Raw genomic sequence first — 22157 nt, 5'->3', positions numbered from 1 at the left:
AACACTACTGAATAGTGTACCACTGATATTAATGTTGTTGTTTTTACTTGATGCAGCAAACATTTGTTGAACATTTAATGAAGTTCTTTCTTTTCCCTCATCATGCCACCTGTTACGACTATGGACCACTTTGTTTTTGGGGTTTTTTCTTGTGCAAATGGGACCATTTTCATAATAGTGAAAAAATGCTATTTTCCCTCACACTATGGCTAGAGATGGAAAGTCCTAAATTAGCCAATTGATTCAAGAAATTTGGGGAAAATTTAGGGCCCTCCATTTTCCCTGCCCCCTAAAGTCCAGAGGTGACATGTCTTGACCCTAAAGTGTCTCTCTGTGTCATTGGCTAAAATGTACTGATGGAATATCATTGGCCCCTGTTAACCCTGTTTCAAGAAACAGGACCCTCCTTAAAGCCATTATCACGTCAGTAGATACTGTGCTTTAGTAAAAAATGACAACTGCCAAACACGCCACATTCCTGGCTGGTAATCCATCCTTGCAGGTGCTCAGCAGTTGTTTTAATGATTTAATGACCTGATAACAGTTCAGTTAAGATCAGTAAAAAAGGTTCTGGACTATTTCTTCATCTTATTATATATTTGTCTATATCTATATATATATTTTTTTAAACGCAAGCTTCAAGGATCCACTCTAGAGACATGAAAAATATTCTGCTTTGAATAATAATTTGCCTTATTGTTTGTTTGTTTTTTATTTATTTATATTTTATTTTAACAAGAAAGGATAACATAGCTACTTACAAACTCAAACTAATAATATCTACTCATTCTCCCTCATTGATTCATAAATCCATATTCTATTAATATATGTGGGCTATACAGTATATATAAGCACATGTCTCCTACTTCACTGAACAATCTATTCTCAGTGTATGTGCGCTGTATACGTTTCAAGTTTCCACATCACACTAAGTTAAAAATATTTTAACTGACCTCCAAACTTAGTGTCTAAAGTCAATCTCTGCACATACATCAATCTGCACAGTGAAACTCACACATCCAAGAGAAGTAAAATAAGCAAAACACATTTTTTAATGGAGAGTGATTTTAAACTTTGATTCACAGCGAAAACACACGAACTTCCTGCTTATAGCAGCTCCAAATCTGTCGTAAAGGACGACCTCTTGCGGGCTACAACTGAAAATACTAATTTGAGTGCACTTGAAGCGTATTGTACCTCCATGCTGCCTCTCTCTCCGGTACTGCTAGCCACAATGGCCAGGCTCATATGAGGGAGCTGCCCCTGTCAGTACAGTACAGACGCGCCTCAGCAGCAGCAGCCCAGCGGCCGCAGATTCACCGAAACACTGACACTGAGACGCAAGTGGAGGAATATGACACACATCTGAGAAAAGAAAGGTAGGTAAATGAAAGGATTTGTAGCGATGATGCGATTATTACACCGGCTATATCCTCGCCTGAGACACAATCTCTCGCAGGAATTACTGATGAAGTTCAATGCTGCCGTCGTGGAAAAAATGGTCTCCTTCTCATCAGACAGATGTAGCCTTTAGTCTTCCTAGCCCATATTTATGTGGAGGTAACCTTGTAGATTTTTATTTTTGACACGTCCCCAGTCCCTTATCTGTAGATAAATGGATAGAACCAAAAATAATGCATGCGCAATTTGAGGTGATAACCTACTATGGTTAATGGTGTTCAGGATGTGCCTGAAACCAGATCTATTGTAACCGAAACTGCAGCTGTGTAACAGAGAAGTAACATCACATCCCGAGCTCATCTCCCAGACCCTGGAGCCAGCCTATAAAATAAAGGGCGTTTTAGATGCAAACTGCTGCTGCAGGGTGATGGTGTGTCGCCATCAGCAGCAGCTGTCTGGAGAGCACACTGTGCACAGCTGGATGAGGTGTTACTATGACTGAAGCCACTTCACGTGCCTTCTCTGACTCTGTCGGTGCTGTCTTTCTCAGTATCTCAGAGTCACAAAGCTGCAGTGAAACTGTGCAGCACCTACAGACATTCATTATTTATTAGTGCTGATAGGTCCTGTGCAGAGAGGTTTAAGGACACTGTGAGGTATGGGAACTCCTTGAATAGATGAGTCACCGCCTGGAATAATGGAAGCTATTCTTGCCATGAATGATCAAAAGAAAGTGGTGTCAGCACTGCTTTTGTCATTTCTCTCTTTTAAACCATGTTTTTTTCCCCTAGCTGGCAGGGCAGAGTGCCACAAGTGTAATGAAAAGTGGAGCTACCTTTCAGCTACTTTAAGGCTACTGAGGAGTATTAGGATCCTGCAAAGCTTGGATGCACACTGTAGGGCATGATGCATTGTAGAGTAGTGTACAGCAGTGTATTCACAGGCATAAAAGCACTGCTCTTAAAGAAGGAATGTCCTGAGTTATCTCTCTCACCACTTCTCTCCCTCTACTGTACTTTTATTTAGTTACACATGAGCGGATCAGGGGGGGACCAAGTTTGCATTCCAAAGAACTGTGTCAGGTCTTAACTTTCTCCTTTTACTGTGTGTGTGTGTGTGTGTGTGTGTGTGTGTGTGTGTGTGTGTGTGTGTGTGTGTGTGTGTGTGTGTGTGTGAGAGAGAGAGAGAGAGAGAGAGAGAGAGAGAGAGAGAGAGAGAGAGAGAGAGAGAGCAGAGTGGGAGTGGCTGAGACTCTCTCCACTCACTCAAAGGTCAAAGGTTTGCTCTCTGCACATATCTGACAAATACCTTTGTGGCAAGAATCAAATGTCAGAGTGTCACAGCAAACAATGAAAGGCAAATACACAGGAAAATGACATCATATATCTCAGTGGTGTAATTAGGTCCATGTGTAATAATTTCCATGGGAGTTTCATGTCCCTGCGTCTTTGGCTCCATTCGTGTGATTTCAGTCAGTTAACAGTGATGTTATAATGCAGTTAATCAGCAGCTGTTCCACTGGGTTATCTGAAGTCCATGCAGGGATTAGAGACTGTTTTCACTATGAATAACACTGACACACACTGTGTCACACATTGTTTGATTTCAAAGAGGTCTTACCCTGTGTCTGCTTATGTTCTATCTGCCCATTTCAAAGAACATGTTTTATTACACTCAAATAATACACAGCTAAAAATCATCTGTGATTTCAATTTGATAATCGGTTAATTGTTTATACCATTTATTTAGTACAAATGCCAACAATTCACTGATTGCGACTGATTGTGACTGTTTGTCTCCTGTGATAGTACATTGAATATGGTTGGCATTTGAACTGTTGATTGGACACAACTTGTGATTTGAGGTCACCTTGGGCTATAACAAACTGTGTCAGTATAAATGACACTGCATAGATCATCCAGTTAATCAGTTAATAAAGAAAATGTATGGGTTATGTAGTTTGTAGATTGCTTTGACATTGTGAAACAAACGATAGAGGAAATAAACTAACACAACAGATTGCCAGCTGCTGCATCTGGCAGATTATGGCATAATGCCATCAGGGTAGGGCGCACATGAAGGAAGGAATATACGAGGGCTAATGGGTGTGAGGGAGGGCACAGATGCCATGGTAACCAGGCCTCAGCATGTGCTCGAGATGAGCTACGAGGCTGATCTGTGCCATTTAGGGTGCCAACATTGCATCGGCATTTTAATGGAATATCAAATTCCACACCTCTCTTTCTCTGCCCAGATTGGAGGCCAAAATCCTTGCAGCCAAGGACATTGAACTAAACCCCCACATCCGCATGTGTTATATTTAATTTATGAGTTGGATCGGCAGAAAAAAATGCTGCAAAAAGCCTAACCTATCATATGTTTTAGCTGACATTACAATGAGTCCATGATACCACATGTGTCTGTACCCCTGAGCCGTACAGTAGCTCCCACTGTGCAATAGCCTCCATCCACTAAACAAACACGTTAATGAGTGTTTGTTTTGCATTAGTGTCACTTTATGCCCTCGTGAATCTCTTCTCGGTGCAGCCAACCAGAACGGTCTGCAGCGAAGCAACAACGCCTCACTGGAGAATTCATTTTCCACACAGGGTTCCTCACAGAGGACTTCTGAATTTTTTTTTGGATGGATGGACTCAGAATAAGCATGCAGCCACTCGTCTCTGATGCACCTTGTTATGCCTTATTCATAGTTATCCGTTGGTTTGTAACTGATAGTTTTCTTTACCCCCTGGCTGCGATTTTCCACATGGCCTGGTTCACTATGCCTCTTCATGCTCGTCTCGTGGATGAGTGGCTTCCCAGAGGAATCATCTTGGCCCACATACCTCTGCCACGCGTTCAGAGATCACCACTCAGGGGGTTAACAGCTTTTATTCAAATCATTGGCTCATTCATTTAACCATGCGGGCGCTGGGTGTGATGAGAAGCCATTGTTTGTTCTTTGTGCCCTCTCACTGTGCCACCCCCCCACCACCACCTTCACTCTCTCATACACAAAAATTCAGGGGTGATTGATTATTGCTGCTAGATGGGGCCTCCTGCCTCCATTGTTGCCAAGGCAACAGTGGACGCTCCAGATGTGGGTTAGAGATGAGAGATATGACTCTCCTCGGTCAAAACTCTGGTTTGTGTTTAAAAATTGATGCTGAGACACCAGCGTTGATGCTGTGAGTGGTGTGTTCAAGCTTAATATTTATTGAAGTCCTGAATATAAGTGCAGCTCTGCCATGTTCAGCATGTAGTCCCCTGCTTTCAATATCATGAATGTCTGTATCAGTGGATACTGATGTTCTATTCATTCAGTAAAACTGTGCATTTTGTCGAGAAACTATCATTTGCAAATCTCGCTTTTGTCCGACACAAGTCATCCAGCCAGTGGTGATGTTACTACCTCATTTATATGCATTGTTTGACAATCCTGAATGAAAAATTTGTGGTTTCTCATATTCACCGTCCACATTTCCCATGATGGGAAACATTCAACCCTATCTGTATCATCTTAATGGAAATCAGCTACATTGCAGTGTCTCCTTCTAACCATAATTTTAACAGCATGATCGGTATGCAGCTGCGGGCATTCACAGCCTGATATGCTGAATTGGCTGTTTTGCTGTTTATATGCACCATTGGCCTCAGAGATAACAAATAGCCCCTAAATGACGGCGGGGAGAATAATCCCGGTTAGTAAAATGAGACTGGGCTGGGGATGGTGATTGGCAGGTGGTTGTCAGGACAACAGCTGGGAGACAGAGAGTGTAGATTGAGGTCTAAATGAATAGTCATGCATGGTGAAGCCCTGAGACGTCCTCATGCATCACACAGCATATATATATATTAGGACCCAGGAAGTGAGTCTGTCCAACCTCATAATGACAGGAGAAGTTGTTCACATAAAACTGAGAATTTATTTGTTCAAATAATTACCACATTTTATATGTTTTCAAAAGAGCTATAGCTGTTAAAGAGGACACTAGTGTAATTTATTTGTTTTATTTATTTATCTAATTATTTTATTAATGTATTGGTTTTAGCAACCTGACAATCTCCACAATTAGAATTGAATCTCCTATCATGATATACAGTATGTCATTTCATATCTCGATAACGATATATATCAAGATATATCATGTTTTCTAGTAATTCAATGAATAATACTATTTATATGAAATATAATCCTGTGTGAATGATATACTTGAAAAAGAACTGCGTGTTTACTCATTTTAGGAGCTTTTTAACTGAAATGATAGAGAAAGAATCAAGTCCTAGCCTATATCACAAAAGAAACAATATAGAAAAATGTACACAATAGACATTTTTATATTGTTTTGACAATATATTTTGTCATATTTGTATTTTGGCTTGATAGCACTTTCACAAGATGCCATTATGACATGTCCTTCTGCTCTCATTATTGTTTCAAGTATGACACTTTAAAACACATTTCCTATCATATGTAAAATCTAATGTTGCTAGTTGTGACTGTTTGCACTGGCCTTCGTTTTCCCCCTGAAGCTCTTGTACTATGTCTGTAGGATCATGATGTAATTATTTATTTAGTCTATATTTAACCAGGAAGTCTCCTGAGACGCATTATTTCTTTTACAAGAGAGAGACCTGGACAAATGGCATCATAATGACACAGTCATGAAAAACACACACTTAATTGACTTGAGAGGCATGAAGGAGAGAGCTTAACTTTAAATAAGCTTACATTCTTCAGGAGACATGTTATACATGTGGCGCTTGAATGCTTAGTTTTAAGGCAGTGTTTCCAAATAAAGTTTGTCTTGTAAATAATTCCATGTGCATGTGAGAACAATGATGCATTTTTCCAAGTCCAGAGCAGACTGTTAAGATTACCCATCCATTAGAGACAAGAAAACACATTTAAAAGAGCTACAGTAGACCATACGTTCATCATAATCTTATTTATGTACCTGCCTGTCACAAAGTACAGATAATGAAAATGGATGCTGACTGTAATATTTTGATTACTGTTCACTCTGCTCTCATTTAAAATACATTGATCAGCACAACATGCAGAAATATGTTGCCTGACTAATTATATGATGTATTATTTGTTATTCATTACAAGTTTTGACCTTCTATCTCCCCATCTCTCAGGTCAATGTTGCTACTAAAGCGGCTCTCTGGGGTAGTTCTCTGAGGCCCGTCTCTATAGCAACCCATTCCTCCTCCTGAGTACTGCTGCCAACTTACCCTCTCTGCCACACGACCAATCTCTCCTCATCCCCCTGGCCAATTGCCGGCTCTGAACCGCGTTGGAATGGACACTGAGTCGACCCACTCGGGCTACTCGTATCACTCCAGCCGCTCGGGGAGATCAAACCGACATGGGTATGTTTTCTGCCTGCCCGCCTTTCCATCTGACTGTCTGCTTCTCCACTGTGTCTTTCTATCTCTCCCTTCCCATGACATGCATTTCTGCTGGATCACACGCTGCATCTCTCGCAGCTCCTTTTTACTATAGTAATTGTAATGTAATGACTTCAGTGCCCATTTTGTTTGTTGTGTTTGTCTTCAGTTTGATCGGGTCACGTGTTGGTTGCAGCTAAATAAATGAGATGAGAGAGAGAGAGAGAGAGAGAGAGAGAGAGAGAGAGAGAGAGAGAGAGAGAGAGAGAGATAGAACAAACTAGAGATTGAGACAGACAGAGTTTGTGGATTAGGGTCGTCACAGCTGAGTGAGTCTAACCTATTTCACTGATTCACTCGGCCTATCCTGCAAATGAGAGAATCATTTTATTCCCGTCATATCCATTCCTCAATATTAATCTCCCTCCCTTTCCACCAGCTCTTTGCCAAGTAGGGCTGCAACTAGCAATTATTTTCATCAATGAATAATCTGCCTGTTATTGACCCTATATGTCGATTAATCATTTGGACTATAAGGTGTCAGAAATTGATTTTTGTTTAAATGGCAATTACAAGTTCCGCAGTTTCCGCAGTTTAATCTTCAGATGTCTTGATTTGTCAGACAAATAGTCCAAAACCTAAAGATATGGGGCGCCCAGTTCGCTCATATGGTAGAGCGGGGAGTCCTTACAGCAGCGGCCCGAGCTCGAGTCCTACCCATGGTCCTTTGTCGACCCATGTCATCCGTTCTCGCTCCCACTTTACAGTCTATCTGTCTATCTAAGAAGGGTAAAAGAATTATCTTTAAAAAAACAAACAAGATATTCAGTTCACTATCATAAAAGACAAAGAAAAAAGCCCATGTGATGCACATTTTTAGAAGCTGGAACGAGAGATGTTTTTTGCTTCAAAACATTCTTTTAATGATAAAAAGATTATTAGAATTGTAATTTTCTGTCAATCAACTAATCAATCAATAGAAAATGTACAGGCAGATATTTGAATAATTGACTCTTTTGTCAATTATCAAGCAAACCTTTGCTGGTTTCAGCTTTTCAAATATATTACATTTAGGATTTTATTTGGCATATATGAGTAATAACTAAGGAAACTGAATTTTAGGGTTGTGGAGTGTTGGTCAATCTGGAAATTTGAATGGCATTTGAACTATTTTCCATAGACAAAAACAATTAAGAAAACATTCTCCAGATTCATCGATAATAACTATGTGATCACATGCAAATGTGTTTCTGATCTTACGTCCATGTGTCCCTATTCCTCTTGTGCCATTCTTCATGTTCATTGTGTGTTTATTCAACACCAGGGATCGAAGCCGTGAGCGACACAAGGTCACCAGCAGTAAAGACAGCATTCGCTCTGAGAGGTCGGTCGTCATCAACCCCCCTGACACGCCCTCCCAGGAGTCCCCCGTTCACAATGGAGAGCCGCTGCCAGGAGAACCTACACCAGCAGAAGAACAGGGGGATGAGGCCCAGGTATTTTCCATGGAATTATACACAAAACTGTTCATGCGACAAAAATTGGAAGTCGCGACTGTGAAGAAATGCAGGCTGTGTTTGAGAGAAGTCATTTATTCCTTTAGAATAAATCATAAGGCCTCGTAATCCATCTACAGTATGAACTCGGCACCGCGGCCTTATAAACTCGTCCTCACAGCAGCTGGCTGCCTATTGCCACAGCGCCTGACACATAATAACAATGGTGACAAGGGGATCAGATAGGTCAGAGGATTAGCATCCCTCTTAGAGGCACGGTTTTGTACGGACAACGATGTGTTACAGTGTGTGTGTGTGTGTGTGTGTGTGTGTGTGTGTGTGTGTGTGTGTGTGTGTGTGTCTGTGATACTGGCTATAACTGTCATGCCTGATCGCCTTGAAAGCAAATTGGTACGAGTCATTCCATAAAGCTTTTTTCTGAGCTCTGCAGGCAAAATAGGTTTTTAAGTAGAAACAGGGAAGCAAAATGCTGTGATAATGCAGCTCAAACACAGAATGGGTTTTTCGCTAAATCAGCACCACAGGGATTAAAGATGCTTTCAAACCGTGATCATTATTTCAAGTATACACTTCTTCAAGTTAAAGGAGAAGATCGATTACACTGATGTCCGCCGGTTACAGCCAACAGTTGGTTAGTTTAGCTCAACATAACGACTGAAAACAAGGGGAAAAGGGCCAGCCTAGCTCTGTCCAAACTTTAATTATTATTTTTTTTAAACCCCCAAAGTCTACCAATTGAAAGGTCATAACTCGTTTTAACCAAGTGTAAAAGCAGCAAGTTGTTTACGGAGTGTTAAATAAGCGTATTTCCCAAACTGTCAGACTATTCCTTTCAATGCAGATCATCAGGTAAATTGCAATGAAAGTTAAAGAATGCTGAGTGAAAAGCAAAAAGACAACCTTAAGGACAGGTAACAAGAGTTATATATATGTGGCTCTTCAGAGAGAACTCTGCCTTGGGCTGCCTTGACAGGCTCTCTGACCTACTTGAAATCTTTAGTAAAAAGAGAGCATTTTGTCTTTGTGTATTGAAAAGGTGTGTGTTTATGTGGAATGGCTGAGCAAAAGTTACATGCAAAAGATGCACTATAGAGCATAAAGCATTATTTAGTATGATTAGGGTAAGGACATGACTTCAGCCAGACCTTCTGAAGATTTCGGAGGTCTGACCTATTTTGCCATCTCTGCTCAACATCCCCTTCTGGCTGGGCAGCCACATTCCACAATGTCATGTGATTGTCAGCTTGTAGTTTACGTCCATTGTCCGCAGTGTAAGGTAATCTGCCATTGTATTGCATTAGCCCTCCAGATAAACGTGTCCAAATAGCTCAGCAGCAGCACCATCATTACAACCAAAGTCCAACCCAGCCAGTGCTTTTTTGGCTCTGTTAGATGGCAAAGCTGAGCTGCTGTAACACTAACAGGCTCCAGTGCAGAGAGACATTCTCACAGACTGAGATTAGCTTTAGCATCCGGCCAAATGCTACTTTGAGAGAAAACTGATATGAATAATCCTCCATGTTTACACGCATGCCTATAACATAAGGATACAGTCTTGAACCACAGCTTCTGTGTGTGTGTGTGTGTGTGTGTGTGTGTGTGTGTGTGTGTGTGTGTGTGTGTGTGTGTGTGAGTGTGAGTGAGTCATAGGGAGAGCGCCAAGTCTGTTACTGAGACTGTCCATGCTGCTTTGTGAGACTTGATGCTGTGACTTTGTGCCAGAAGGCAGAAGCTTCAATTCACAATGTTAGCTCTAGCAACACCAAAGCATATGGGGAGAAGCACATACTCCTGTTTTGGCCTTTCACACATTGCTTCTTTGCCCTTTTTTATTAAAATAGATGGACGCACACATCTACTAATAGCTGCTACGCTAAAATAACCACCACAATTAAAGCAATGGAGTATATTGTAGGTAACCTGCCTGGCATTTTAACTCATACACAGTGACACAATACCCCCGCAAACACACCAATGTGTAAACGTCATTTTAACCTCAGACTGAACCAGTGGGGCTTAGCCATTGTGTTTTGTAGTTGGCAGAGTGTATGGTGTGTGTGTATGTGTGAGTCTGTGTGAACAGTGCTAATCAGTATGTTGTTGTGTTGTTATGCTTTGTGACGGTGGAACAAGCCTAACCATAATCCATATTCACCCTCTGCCAGATGAAAAGACTGCCAAGCAAGCTGAAGTCATAACCCCCCCCCCCCCCCCCCCCCCCCGTAACCCTCCTCTGTTACATTCTCTCTCAGTGACTTCCTCCTCGCTTTTACTGTATGTGGAGATCAGGCCTGATTAGTGTAGCATTAATCTTTAAGGATTAATCCACTGAGACTTAATGGCTGCTTTTACCACTGTTTCTCTCACTAGATGAGACATTATCATGAAAGCTTGTCTGTATTTTTACGCCTAGGCAGAGAAATTGTTAAGGTGAATGAAATGTTCAGATTGAGCATGCAGATCTAGAAGAATCGACTATTAGGGTGCATAATCTACCCGAACTGTCTAAAATGTCTGATTGAATCAGCCATTTTCACAGCAAACGTTTTTGACTTGTCATAGTAGGAGAAGCACAGTTGTTACTAATAACGACGATGGCTCTGCTCTTTTTAAGTGTCTCAGTGAGCGATGACAGAATGTGACAGTGAGGCAGCCGATTCTATTATTTACACCTGCACCTCCTACCGTGACATGTCAAAATGACTTACTTGAAAATGCCCTATTGCATGTAGTTAAGCCCACGACACCAAACCAGGTGTCAATCTTGTACATTTTTGTAAAATACAGGAAAATAAAAGAGGCTAAATTTACTTTTCTTCCTCCTCTTTTTTAAAAACAAAACTGTGCCTCAGAGCTAACATCTGGTGACGAGTGACACAGACAGTCTCAGCTTCTCTTGAGCTCTATAATCACCCCCACTGCGTTTAAGTGTAGCTGAACTCCAGATTTAGTTGCTCTCATTTGCATATGTTTCTGCTTCTGATGTCAGACAGCAGAACAAGTATACAATACTGATTTGATATTGGCTCATAAATACAACCTTTTTATAACAACAAACAATAATTACAGCGCCAATGAGAGACCAGTCCAATATCTATTTTATGATTGCGAAAAATCAACATTGTCCACGTTATAAGTGGACCTTAAGAGGAGATATTGTTCAGTTAATTGCTGTTTCCACGGTTAAGAATGAACTGTCGAGCCTAATGGGATATTGTTTTTGTATCCCCACTTGTTCTGCTCTTTCACGGAAGTGTGGACTGACGTTAATTGTTCGCAGAGCCTGTTCCAGAGGTTGGGACCCTGTTAAAAGAGTTGGCTTAAGAAAGAAAGGGAGAGGAGGGATGTGAGAGGAATAGAAATGAGATTGGATACTAAATGGAGTTGACACTGCACTTACTGACCTCTGGTCTCACACATTAGTCTGGCAGACAGATACCTAGAATAAAATGCTGCTTCTGCATACCCCCACCTCTTTTCTTACTTCCCCCCCACCTTCTCTCCTCTTCTCATGCTCATTCATCTTCTGGCTCCTGTTGGCGTCCCCTCCTCCAGCTTGGCTGAGTTAATTAGCTATGAACAGTAATGGAGGGCAGAATTCATATTTATGCGCCATATTCATGTTGCATTTCCTGATTGGAAATATGCAAAACGCAATGTCGATTTCATATTTTACATTCCACAAATAGCAGCAAAATTCACTTCCTGTGATCTGCAATAGTTATATTAACTTCTTACTAGGCACAGTTTACAGACTCTAGACAGGTGAGAATCAATATGGCCGTCTTCTGTCTTTGCTACCCACAGCTTGTCTGATTTCCCAGCGGCTTCATCTGGCCCGTGTGGCTCGGGTTTGGGGCTTTAGCGGCTGTTTGATGTGCTTTGGTGTGTTTGTCTGCACACTTGTGTGAAGCCACAAAGGCCTATATGTTTGGCTTGTCTTTTTTTTTCTAGTCCTCTCTGCTGCTGCTGCTCCTGTGATTGGTTGTAGTTGTAGAGATTTACAATGCAGTGACACTTTAGGGAAGAATGAATGGTTAATTACCTGAATTTATGACAGGCACACAATAAAATAGATACTCTCTGTCTCTATTTCTTGGAATGATATGCTTAAAATGACCCTGCCGGCTAGAAATAAAAAATATTGACTCTAATTTGCATTGATGGGCCAGGAAAACTTCAGCCTTTGTTGTTGTTATTCACTATGTTTGTGTGCGTGTGTGTGTGTGTGTGTGTGTGTGTGTGTGTGTGTGTGTGTGTGTGTGTGTGTGTGTGTGTGTGTGTGTCGGCATCTTCCTGCCAACGTGAACGTTCCAGATCTCCCAGACCTGTCATCTTATATTACATCAATGGGACTTTAAAGCCTGTCATAATGAGGCAAAACTCCAAGAAAGCCAAACATCTCTAAATAGCATGAAGGATCTTCTGTGTGCACGGTGCATAAAATGTATAACTCCTTGTGCAAAAACGGCAGTAATTTGAGATAATGGAGGCATTGTTCTCTTGTCAGATTCACATTTGAACACATGAATTGTACTCTGATCTGTCTATTTTGTCAGCTATTTTAAAATGGATACGATAAAATATTTTAAAGAAAGATATCTCTCTTAACTCCTGTGTCTGGTATCTAGGAATGTAGATCGTATTGGTTTTCTTTGGTAGGTTTTATAAGAGATTTTCTCCTCCACCCTAATGCAATAGAGTTTCAAAATAGAATTTCCTTTGTGCTCACAGCATTGAAAAATGACATTTAAAGTTGTGCTGGCCAACATTTTTATATATTTTCAATGGATCAAATAAATATGGTGATGTGAAAGCGGTCTCTCATATTATATTATCATCCACATCTGTGCCGTTCAGCTCTATAGAGACTTTTAGCATCTTTCAGCTCATTGTTTTAGTTTTCCAAAACAATTCTCTCATCCACCTTGTCTCCAGACGCAGCAGGCAGCTGTTTCTGCTGGATGTACGAATCGGAAACTCACATGGCCTAAAACATCATTTATTGCGGCTTTAAAAAATAAAACAATATAGACAATCCAACATCTCTAGATATACATCCATGGCTTGTTACATACCTTTCCTTCACATTTCTTTCTTTCCTCCCTCAGGATGATAACTGGGGGGAAACCACCACCGCAGTGACAGGCACTTCAGAGCTGAGTATTTCCCAGGAGGAAGTGGTTGGACTGGGGAAGGGATTGCACGACCGGACCAAGGGCTTCCGCCGTTATCTTCCCCTGGCTCTGGGCTCGTGTGTGGGACTGCTGGTGGTGGCCACGCCCCTGGCCTTCCTGCTTCTTCCGGCTCTTATGTGGCCAGACAGACTGCAGGCTTGTGGCACAGCCTGTGAGGGCCTCTTCCTCTCCATCGCCTTCAAGCTCCTCATCCTTCTGATGGCTATGTGGGCCTTGTTTCTCAAGCCAGGACGTGCAAGCCTTCCCAGAGTGTGTGTGTACCGTGCCTTCCTCTCCACACTTACACTCCTGCTCACCATGTCTTATTGGCTCTTCTATGGGGTCCGGATCCTTGATGCACAGGTGGGTTTGAAATGAACCATAAGAGCAATACAAGTATTATTATGGCTTCAAAGCACAACCAATCAGAATCAGCCACTCTCTTCAGCGATTGTATGACGGAAAAAATAATAGTATGTTATCGCTTCTTATTTGGCCTAACAAACGACTTAGTGGCCCTATAATTTAGTTTCATTAAATTAAGGAAAATCATTTTTATTTTATTTTTCTTTGTCCACACAAACATCTATCTAAACTAAAGTGCCATTTCTGTTTATTTCTGAATTTGTCACATTTGTCACATTTCATTTGTCTGTAACTTGTCATTGCTGCTCTTGAAAACAAGATTCTTATTCTTAATCTCAATTTCACTTTTTTGGTTAAGTATTTAAATTAAATCAAAGAATTGGCTTTTAGCCAGCAGTGCATGTTTTCATTTAACCTGTCATGTGGTTTGAGCAGGATGAGGACTACCATGGGATCGTCCAGTTTTCTGTGTCCCTCGTGGACTCCCAACTGTTTGTCCATTACCTGGCAGTGGTGCTGCTGGAGCTCCGCCACCTCCAGCCCTGCTACAGCGTGGGTGTCATCCGCTCAACAGATGGAGAGACACGTCACTACAACATAGGACAGCTAAGGTACGCAAACACTGTCATTACCTCCCTTATATGCTTCATATACTTCCTAATAGAAAAAGGGGATAAAATAACAAACTATAAATAAAAGCATATTCAAATGGTATCTGTAATGCCCTCTGTGTAGTACTCACTAAGACACACACACACTGGCACTTGGTCACAGTCATTACACTGTTGAAGTATGTGTGTAATTGGAGGCCAATGTCCACAGGGAAGACTGGCTGGCACAGGCGGTAATTGAGTTACTCGTCAGCCTTCTCGTCTAGTTTCCTCAAGGCGAGCTATTCTAGGAGTTTGGGGGGAGGGATGACAAAGTGTCGGACACAGGCGCTCGTCCTATGGCCGTCGCACTTTGTTTCTGCACTGATCGAGTGTGTGACTACGACAGGACTAGGACACAACTCTGGTAATTACATAAGGTTTGTGAGACGAGGCTAAAAACGTAGTGGCTTTGTAATTAACATGAAGGGTAAAACCTGGACAGTAGGCCGAAACAGGCTAAAGATACATATTGTGCTAATAGCTTCCCTTAAAGCAGGGGTGTCAAACTCATTTTAGTTCAGGGGCCACATACAGCTCAATTTGATCTCAAGTGGGCCAAACCAGTAAAATTATAGCATAATAACTTATAAATAATGACAACTCAAATGTTCCCTTTGTTTTAGAGTAAAAAAGTATATTCTGAAAATGTTCACATTTAATGAACTATCTTTTTACAAAACATTATGAAAAACCTAAAATTTCTTAAGAAATATAAGTGTAATTTCAACAATATTATGCCTCAGTATTTATCATTTACACATGAGCATTACAACTTACACATCATAGTGTGTCTACAAAGGCACATTTAGTCACAGGGATCTGGAACTGAACAATATAGTATTTTAAGTAATGCCGCGGGTCGTATGTTTGACACCCCTGCCTTAAAGGGAACCTCCACCAATGTCACACATGAAAGTCTGTTTACAGGTGTTGGTGCTTGGTAAGCTACAAGTTTCAAAATGAAAACATGGGGTTTGTAGTTAGAGAAAAGTGAGTTTACCGTCTGTAGCATGCTTCTCATCTCTGCTCAAGGCTAGCAGCTTGAGGCTACATCTGCTGCTACTCGCCGGTCGAGTTGCATTCTGGGTAATGTAGTCGCTGCAACCCTGATATGACAAAGGAGAATAATGCATGGAGTAAAAATGACGATATCTCTGATTTTGATCCTTTTTCAACTTCCCATTGAGAGTCTGACAATGTTGTAGAAGTGCAACGCTAAATTGGTGAGTTACTCTTTTAGTTGAAGCAACATTTTAATTGTACAGAGATCTTCATAAGGCAAAACAAAAACAGATTAACAGAACCTCTTCTGTTTGTCTAAAAACTCACTGATTCAAGGGCATTATTCAGTTTCCTATATAAGTCAGCCATGATGTCAATTGTATTTTGTTCTGTCTCTGATTTTACTCTCTCCATCTCTCTCTCTCTTCTCACACAGCATTCAAAAGGCTGCCCTGTCCATTTTGGAGTATTACTACAGAGATTTCCCTCTCCATAACCCAGCCCTTCTCTCTGCCTCGAAGCACCGGGCTGCCAAACACCTGGCCGGGTTGAAGGTCTACAACGTGGACGGTTGGTCCTAATAATGACCTCCTATATTTTTATATTATTTATGTTGATGCTCCTCTTAGTGTTTCATTGGTTCCCAGTGGCAAGTTTCACTTAGTCTATGCTAGACAGTTTCATATATACAAAGACAAATTTATTCTAAGCCTAAAACGTTAGCCGCACCATCCCCAGGCTTACTCTGAACTAAGAGCCATATGTCCATGGAAACAATCAGCTACACTTGCTGATCAGTGGCAGCAAACAACAAAAAAGGAGGAAAACATGGCTGTTTTTTTAACAATGTGGTGGACGAAGTAATGAGGAAGGAACATTTTTAGAGACTGTTGAAATATACAAAGGCAGAAGTAATGAATTACTGTAAAAACTCCTTGTAACTGTTAAATTCTTTAAACATTTTCTACTAGAGTGAAGGGATCCGAGCGGTTTGATGTGTTTACTCTGATAAACAAATAAGTCTTACTTAAAATAGACAGCTTTGTGCAACAGATTAATCCAGATGTCTTTCTGAAGTCTGATTATAGTCCAAGTCTATTTGTGTGAAACAGGCCCGTGTTTCACTACATCTGCCGCTCCTTCTGCTTTCCTGTTGTGATGTTGTCTTTTCCTTCTCCATCTCCATCTCTTCCATGAGCAGCTTTTAAAAAAAAACTGAGAAAATACCTTTTGCACAGTAAGTACAGATAAAAGTCCTCAACATCGCTCTCCGCTGCACTTTATCACAGGAAGCCACTAATTTCACGGTTCAGTTCTCTCCATCTTTAATGCACCCTGAAGCCTCCGTCCTTGACATAATGTATATACTGCATCTGTGGCAAGCACGCGTACACTCAGGAACTCACAAACCCCAACTGTGGCGCTACAATGCTCTTCATATATACCTAACTGCAACCGCATGCATCCTGTAATGCCCCGTATTGCACTCTTTCCTAAAAGGGTCCTCCACTCACCGCCCATTAATGCCCCACCCCGCTACACAGCACAGTGGATTTAATGATGTATGGCAGGGATGCAGTATGGGATATGGTGTCCTTATAGCACCTCCCATCCACCCCACCCCCTTCAAAGCGGAGAGGCCTCTAGGGGGCCATGGAATTTCAAGCCTTAAATAATTCATCAGAGTAACGCTCATTCCTCACATACTCCCACATCTCTCCTTCCTCCTGCTCAGCCCGTCTCCAGCTCGGCTCACGCTCGCTTTCTTTTTTCCCTCTTCTTTTTTTTTCATTTTTCACTCACTTCAACCCCCACCCACTCTTCTCTCTCTTTCATTCAAAGACGCTCTTCTCATAGCATGAATATGTAGGCCAGGGAGTTAAAGAGGCTGGTTTTATCTATATTTTCTTTGGAAAGTATTTACAATGCTCCCTGCGCAAATGATCAAATGAGGATTCTTTCCACAGTATTCACAAAGATAGTTTTTAATCCATGTTTTATTGCTACATTTCTTTCTCACCTGCACACACACACACATAAACACACATATGCAGATCATATTATTAATAATGTATATCCTTACCTGACCGGCAGCGTTTACTCTCTATAACCTCCCCCAAACTGTACTGATCTTCATTAGTATGTACCAGACCCTACTCCCCCACAATAAAACCCCAAGACCTCTAATATACTGCTGTATAAGCTCCATTAGCTTTATGGGTTTGTCAAACTAACCAATACATTCTCAGATCAGACAAGACTATGGCCTTTGAAGTGTAAAATTATGAATATTTAATCCACTCAATATAAAGGTTTCTGCATCAGAGGAACATAGATGCTTCTAGTGGAAATTTCTCAGTACTATAATTAATATTCTCTGTGACTGAGACACATGATCTGGCAGGGTGCCCCAGATAAGTAACAAAAATTAACAAACACTCTTCTCAAATCTTTCTCAAACCTATAAAATGGACATAATACTGACCAAAGAGATTGATTCACAGGAGTTGTACACCTCCAGTGTTGTGTGAGATGTGAGCTCTCCTCTCTGACCTTTTCTGTCCACGATTCAGAGGGAGATACAGCCCATTAAGCAGTCAGAGACCGTGGCTCAGTCTCCTGCTCAAAATGATATATCCAATTTGCCTCTGTCCTCTCCTTTTGGTGTAGCCCCGGGGAACACAGCTGGTGCTCAGCCTGGTAATGGGAATCAGTCCCGGGCCATGGTTACAGCTGCCGCCAAACGCAAAGACAGCGCCCACAATGAGCTGTACTACGAAGAGGCCGACTACGAGAGAAGAGTCCGTAAACGTAGAGCCAGGTGAGTCGCGGGAACAAATGTCAGCATGTCTGAGGGCAACTTACTGATCCATAGATATCTTTCAGACATGCACCTTGGCACGGAAATGTGATTGCAATTTTGCGTGTCAGTCATGTCTTGTTTCACCTGATGGGTTAACAGATTTTCATATCTGTATTAAAACAATAATGGAGATTCTTCTCCTGTCCGATAAGTCTATAGAAATATGTTTTCCCCTCATGGCAAAAGAGCTGAGTTAAAACCCTTGTTCAACCACATTTTAAAACAAACATGCAGTTTCCCTCTCTTCATTTATGGGAGAGTGTTTTATTGATGCCCAACTGCATGGATGAAAATGTAATTATATAATCCTAACTTAACATTTTGTCATTGTATGCTTATGCACTGACATTTATAACATTATAAAATGTACATGTTAACATGAGAAGTGAGGTGAGCATCCATTAGTTTCCATAAGAGTCATGTCTGAATAAAGCTGCAAGAAACATTTATGTAACAGACAGGTATGTCTAATGGCAAAAAGCCTTGATGAAGCCAGCAATATTATGTATTCCATGTCTGAAAAGGTGTAGAGAGCTGACGGTAAGCCCACTGCTGTGTGTATGTTCCCTCTTTGTCAGGCTGGTGGTGGCTGTGGAGGAGGCCTTCACACACATCCGGCGGATGAAAAAAGAGGACGAGCGTGAAACACCGTCTGACATCATGGATGTGCGTGAAGCAGCTCTGGCTATATTTCCCTCCATGGCCCGTGCCCTGCAGAAGTACCTCCGCACCACCAGGAGGCAGCACTGCCACAGTATGGAGAGCATCCAGAAGCACCTCGCTTTCTGCCTCATCAACAACATGAGCCCTAAGGTGAGTTTGAATTTGAACCTTGAATTAGATACCTGAATAATATGTGTTGTTAATATTTCAAGGCACAGAAGTCAATGTTTACAGGACCTAAAGGATAATCCGAAGTTGTTACAAATCTGGGTTTTAGTAGCATAGTTCTGGCCATCATGTTTATCAGTTATGATAACATTGTACTCACCAATGTCATTGCTGAGAACTGGGAGCACAACGACATTGCTGCAACAAACAGAACAACTACATAAGTGTTGTATACAAGCCATCATTTTAGCCTGGTTATCCAAACTACTTTTAAACTAGGATAATGGCAGTCCAAAAACACAAAAAACAAACTCAATACTATGGTGTCTGTTTACTTTATTTAGTTAAACTCTTACTTCTCAACCAAGGACAGATTTTTTGGGTATTTTTGCATTACTGATATCACAGATTGGTTTTCACTCTAGCAAAGAACTCAGTCCACTTGGAGGAACCTTTCTTGAATTGTAGCTAAACCAAAAGTTAGTGGACGGAAATGTTGCCAATAATCCCTCTTTGCACAACTACAGCGAGTATCGAATGTCAAAGTTAAACTATCGGTCTGTAAATTTGATTGTTGTTTCGATAATAATTGAACTGTTCACTCACTCACTTACTCACGTGTCATTTCTTCACAATAAATAGGAGAGCCATCAAATGTTGAAAATGTAATGTGCTAGATATTTTACACGCATACCTGTACAGACACTAGATGGCATGGATCTGCAGTAAGGACTTGCAACACCTTTCAAACCTTTTGCTATCTATGTAAATGAAAATGTCCCTTCCAATAGAGTCATGCATTTCTCAGCCTCGTGCCATTTAAAGTGATTTTGTTCTTGGTTAACTTGTCGTGTCATTGGCTTGTTTCTGTGTTTCCAGGCGTTCCTTGAGACCTACCTGGCCCCCGGTCCAACCCTGCAGTACGGCCCTGAGCGCTGGATGGCTGACCAGTGGACTTTGGTCAGCGAGGCTTCTGTCACCGGCGGCGTAAAGGAGGGGTCGGAGTTCCTGCTAAGGTGTCTTGACTTTAGCTTAGCTGTGACCGTCAAGGGCATCCCTTACATCCGACTGACTGAGGAGTTCATCGACGCCAAGTCTCACAAGTTTATACTGCTGCTCCAATCAGAAACCTCAGTTTAACACAGTATAGTGCTGCTGATATGGATTTACAGGACTGTTTCAATTATTTGACTGAATTTTTCAAAAAAATAACTTTTTGTACTGTTTTTTGTACTTACGTTTATGTAATTTCCTCACATAGAGTATGTTTGTGTCCTTGTCTTTGTCCCGGTCGACATGAAAGACGATAAAAGACAGATAACGGGAGGGAATATGCTTGGATTTCTCTGTCCTGACGTTTGCAGAACACAGTAAAGGTATTCCTCTATGCACGACAGATGACCCTCACAAATGTTCTTCTTCCTTTTAATTGCATGTGCCAGTGTGTGCCTGCGTGGGGGAGTTCATGATTTAGTGCGTGTGATTTAGGATGGAAAAAACCTGTGTGTTTCGAGTGTAGTGTACACTCTGAATCTGTCTCGACCTGTCTCTTCTTTCTCCTTAGCGTTACTATAGTGACCAGGATATTTGGTATAACCCGAACCCTTTTCACCAAAACTGCTCTTTTTCAGACTTATCAACGATTATTTAACTGTCCTGTATTACAGATGTATGTACAGTATTTATATGTGAATATACTTTATCCTTCCAGACTTTTTATATCAAAATTGTGCATTGCTTGAATGATTTTTTTTACTTTGTCAAAGATTTTTTCTTTTTTACCTTGTATTTGCGCTGTATTTGTGGCGATAACTGGACTGTGAACAGATGAAGAAATGTTTGTAAATGTCATGATCACTGGAATCTCTTGGACTGAATGCCAATCACAGTACAGCTGAATATAGATGGTTTAGCCAATAGATTGTGAATAAACACATGACTACTTATTATGTGTGTGTGCAGTTAAGTGTGTGCAGTGTACACTGATCTTTTTGTAGGGTAGCAGAGAGGCTAAAAGTTTGGACGGCTATGAGGTTCATGTGGTTGACCTTTTAATATCTTGTGTTAAAACTGTCACCTTTGTGCTTTTTAATGTCAACATATTCCCCTGACTTTCATCTGAATTCATTGTGAGGAGGGTGTATTATTTATGACAGCAGATGGCATAATGCAAATACTGGAACGTAAGATAATGTGTAACCTAAAGGAAGACTACTTCAGCAAATTCAAAAGATTTAAGACATTCTCTCTAAACGTCTCACCAAAAGTAATAGTCATTTATCTCATGCTGGCAAGTGTTTAACCAAGTGTTGAAAATGAATAATTTAGTGTAAATTAGTTCAACTCAGTGTCAGTATTTCTGCTTTCAGTATTTTGTCTCAGTGTCACACTACTGCCACCTATCTACAGCTACTGGAACAGGATCACTGTCCTGAGCATCAATCAAAATGTTAATTTGTATGAATATTAATCTGTATTTTTAAAACCCCTTTGTATTTATGAGGCCTGTTATGTTGTAAATTTATATTTACACAAGTGTTACTGTGGTCACTGGCGGTGTAGTTTTGTTTAGGCTTTTAGAGTGTTGATGGTTGTAAATAGCTCTGGACTACATGTGCCTCAGTTAAACATATTTAGGATGGACTCAGCATACATGTGCATTTTCTTTAGCGTGTGTGCGTGTGTGTGTGTGTGTGTGTGTGTGTGCGTGCGTGCGTGTGCGAGAAAGAGAAAAAAAAGGAGAAAGAAAGGGAACATAATGAAGAAAAAGAGATTGCTTTCCTAAATGCTTTGTCCCTGTCTTCTTTTATACAACACAACATGTAAAATCAAAGCAGACGTGTCAAAGTCACATTTGTAAAAAAATAAATATTTGTATCAACCTTTTCAAGGCATTTGATTGTTGGATTGTTATGTGACATTGTAGTTGCACTGCTAAAAGACAAGAAAT

General features: G+C 41.0%; 1 protein-coding gene across 2 annotated transcripts; it reads left to right on the top strand.

The window, feature by feature from the left end:
• Positions 1-1242: 1242 nt before the first annotated feature.
• LOC115026825 (vang-like protein 1) lies at positions 1243-21928 on the top strand. Of its 2 annotated transcripts, XM_029459807.1 has the most exons (10): positions 1326-1379; positions 4225-4281; positions 6547-6780; positions 8123-8294; positions 13427-13855; positions 14294-14469; positions 15950-16083; positions 18184-18334; positions 18955-19189; positions 20087-21928. In XM_029459807.1, exons 3-10 carry the CDS (start codon positions 6710-6712, stop codon positions 20345-20347), a joined length of 1629 nt encoding a protein of 542 aa, XP_029315667.1. In that variant the 5' UTR covers positions 1326-1379; positions 4225-4281; positions 6547-6709; the 3' UTR covers positions 20348-21928. The 2 variants fall into 2 exon arrangements, with proteins under 2 accessions (XP_029315666.1, XP_029315667.1); XM_029459806.1 differs by lacking the exon at positions 4225-4281 and having other exon boundaries at positions 1243-1379.
• Positions 21929-22157: the final 229 nt, after the last annotated feature.

This window comes from Cottoperca gobio, chromosome 21 (assembly GCF_900634415.1).
Source record: "Cottoperca gobio chromosome 21, fCotGob3.1, whole genome shotgun sequence".
In the NCBI taxonomy this organism is placed as follows: Eukaryota; Metazoa; Chordata; class Actinopteri; order Perciformes; family Bovichtidae; genus Cottoperca; species Cottoperca gobio.
The sequence above is the reverse complement of the archived record's forward strand: the minus strand, read 5'-3'. Positions and strand labels throughout refer to the sequence as shown.

What these genes read in the sequence shown, in the direction of transcription:
- LOC115026825 (XM_029459806.1), top strand. Translation starts at nt 6,710, where the DNA reads ATGGACACTGAGTCGACCCACTCGGGCTACTCGTATCACTCCAGCCGC. An exon ending in TCCGGATCCTTGATGCACAG is followed by an intron (nt 13,856 to 14,293) that starts GTGGGTTTGAAA and finishes TGGTTTGAGCAG; the next exon opens with GATGAGGACTACCATGGGAT. An exon ending in TCAACAACATGAGCCCTAAG is followed by an intron (nt 19,190 to 20,086) that starts GTGAGTTTGAAT and finishes CTGTGTTTCCAG; the next exon opens with GCGTTCCTTGAGACCTACCT.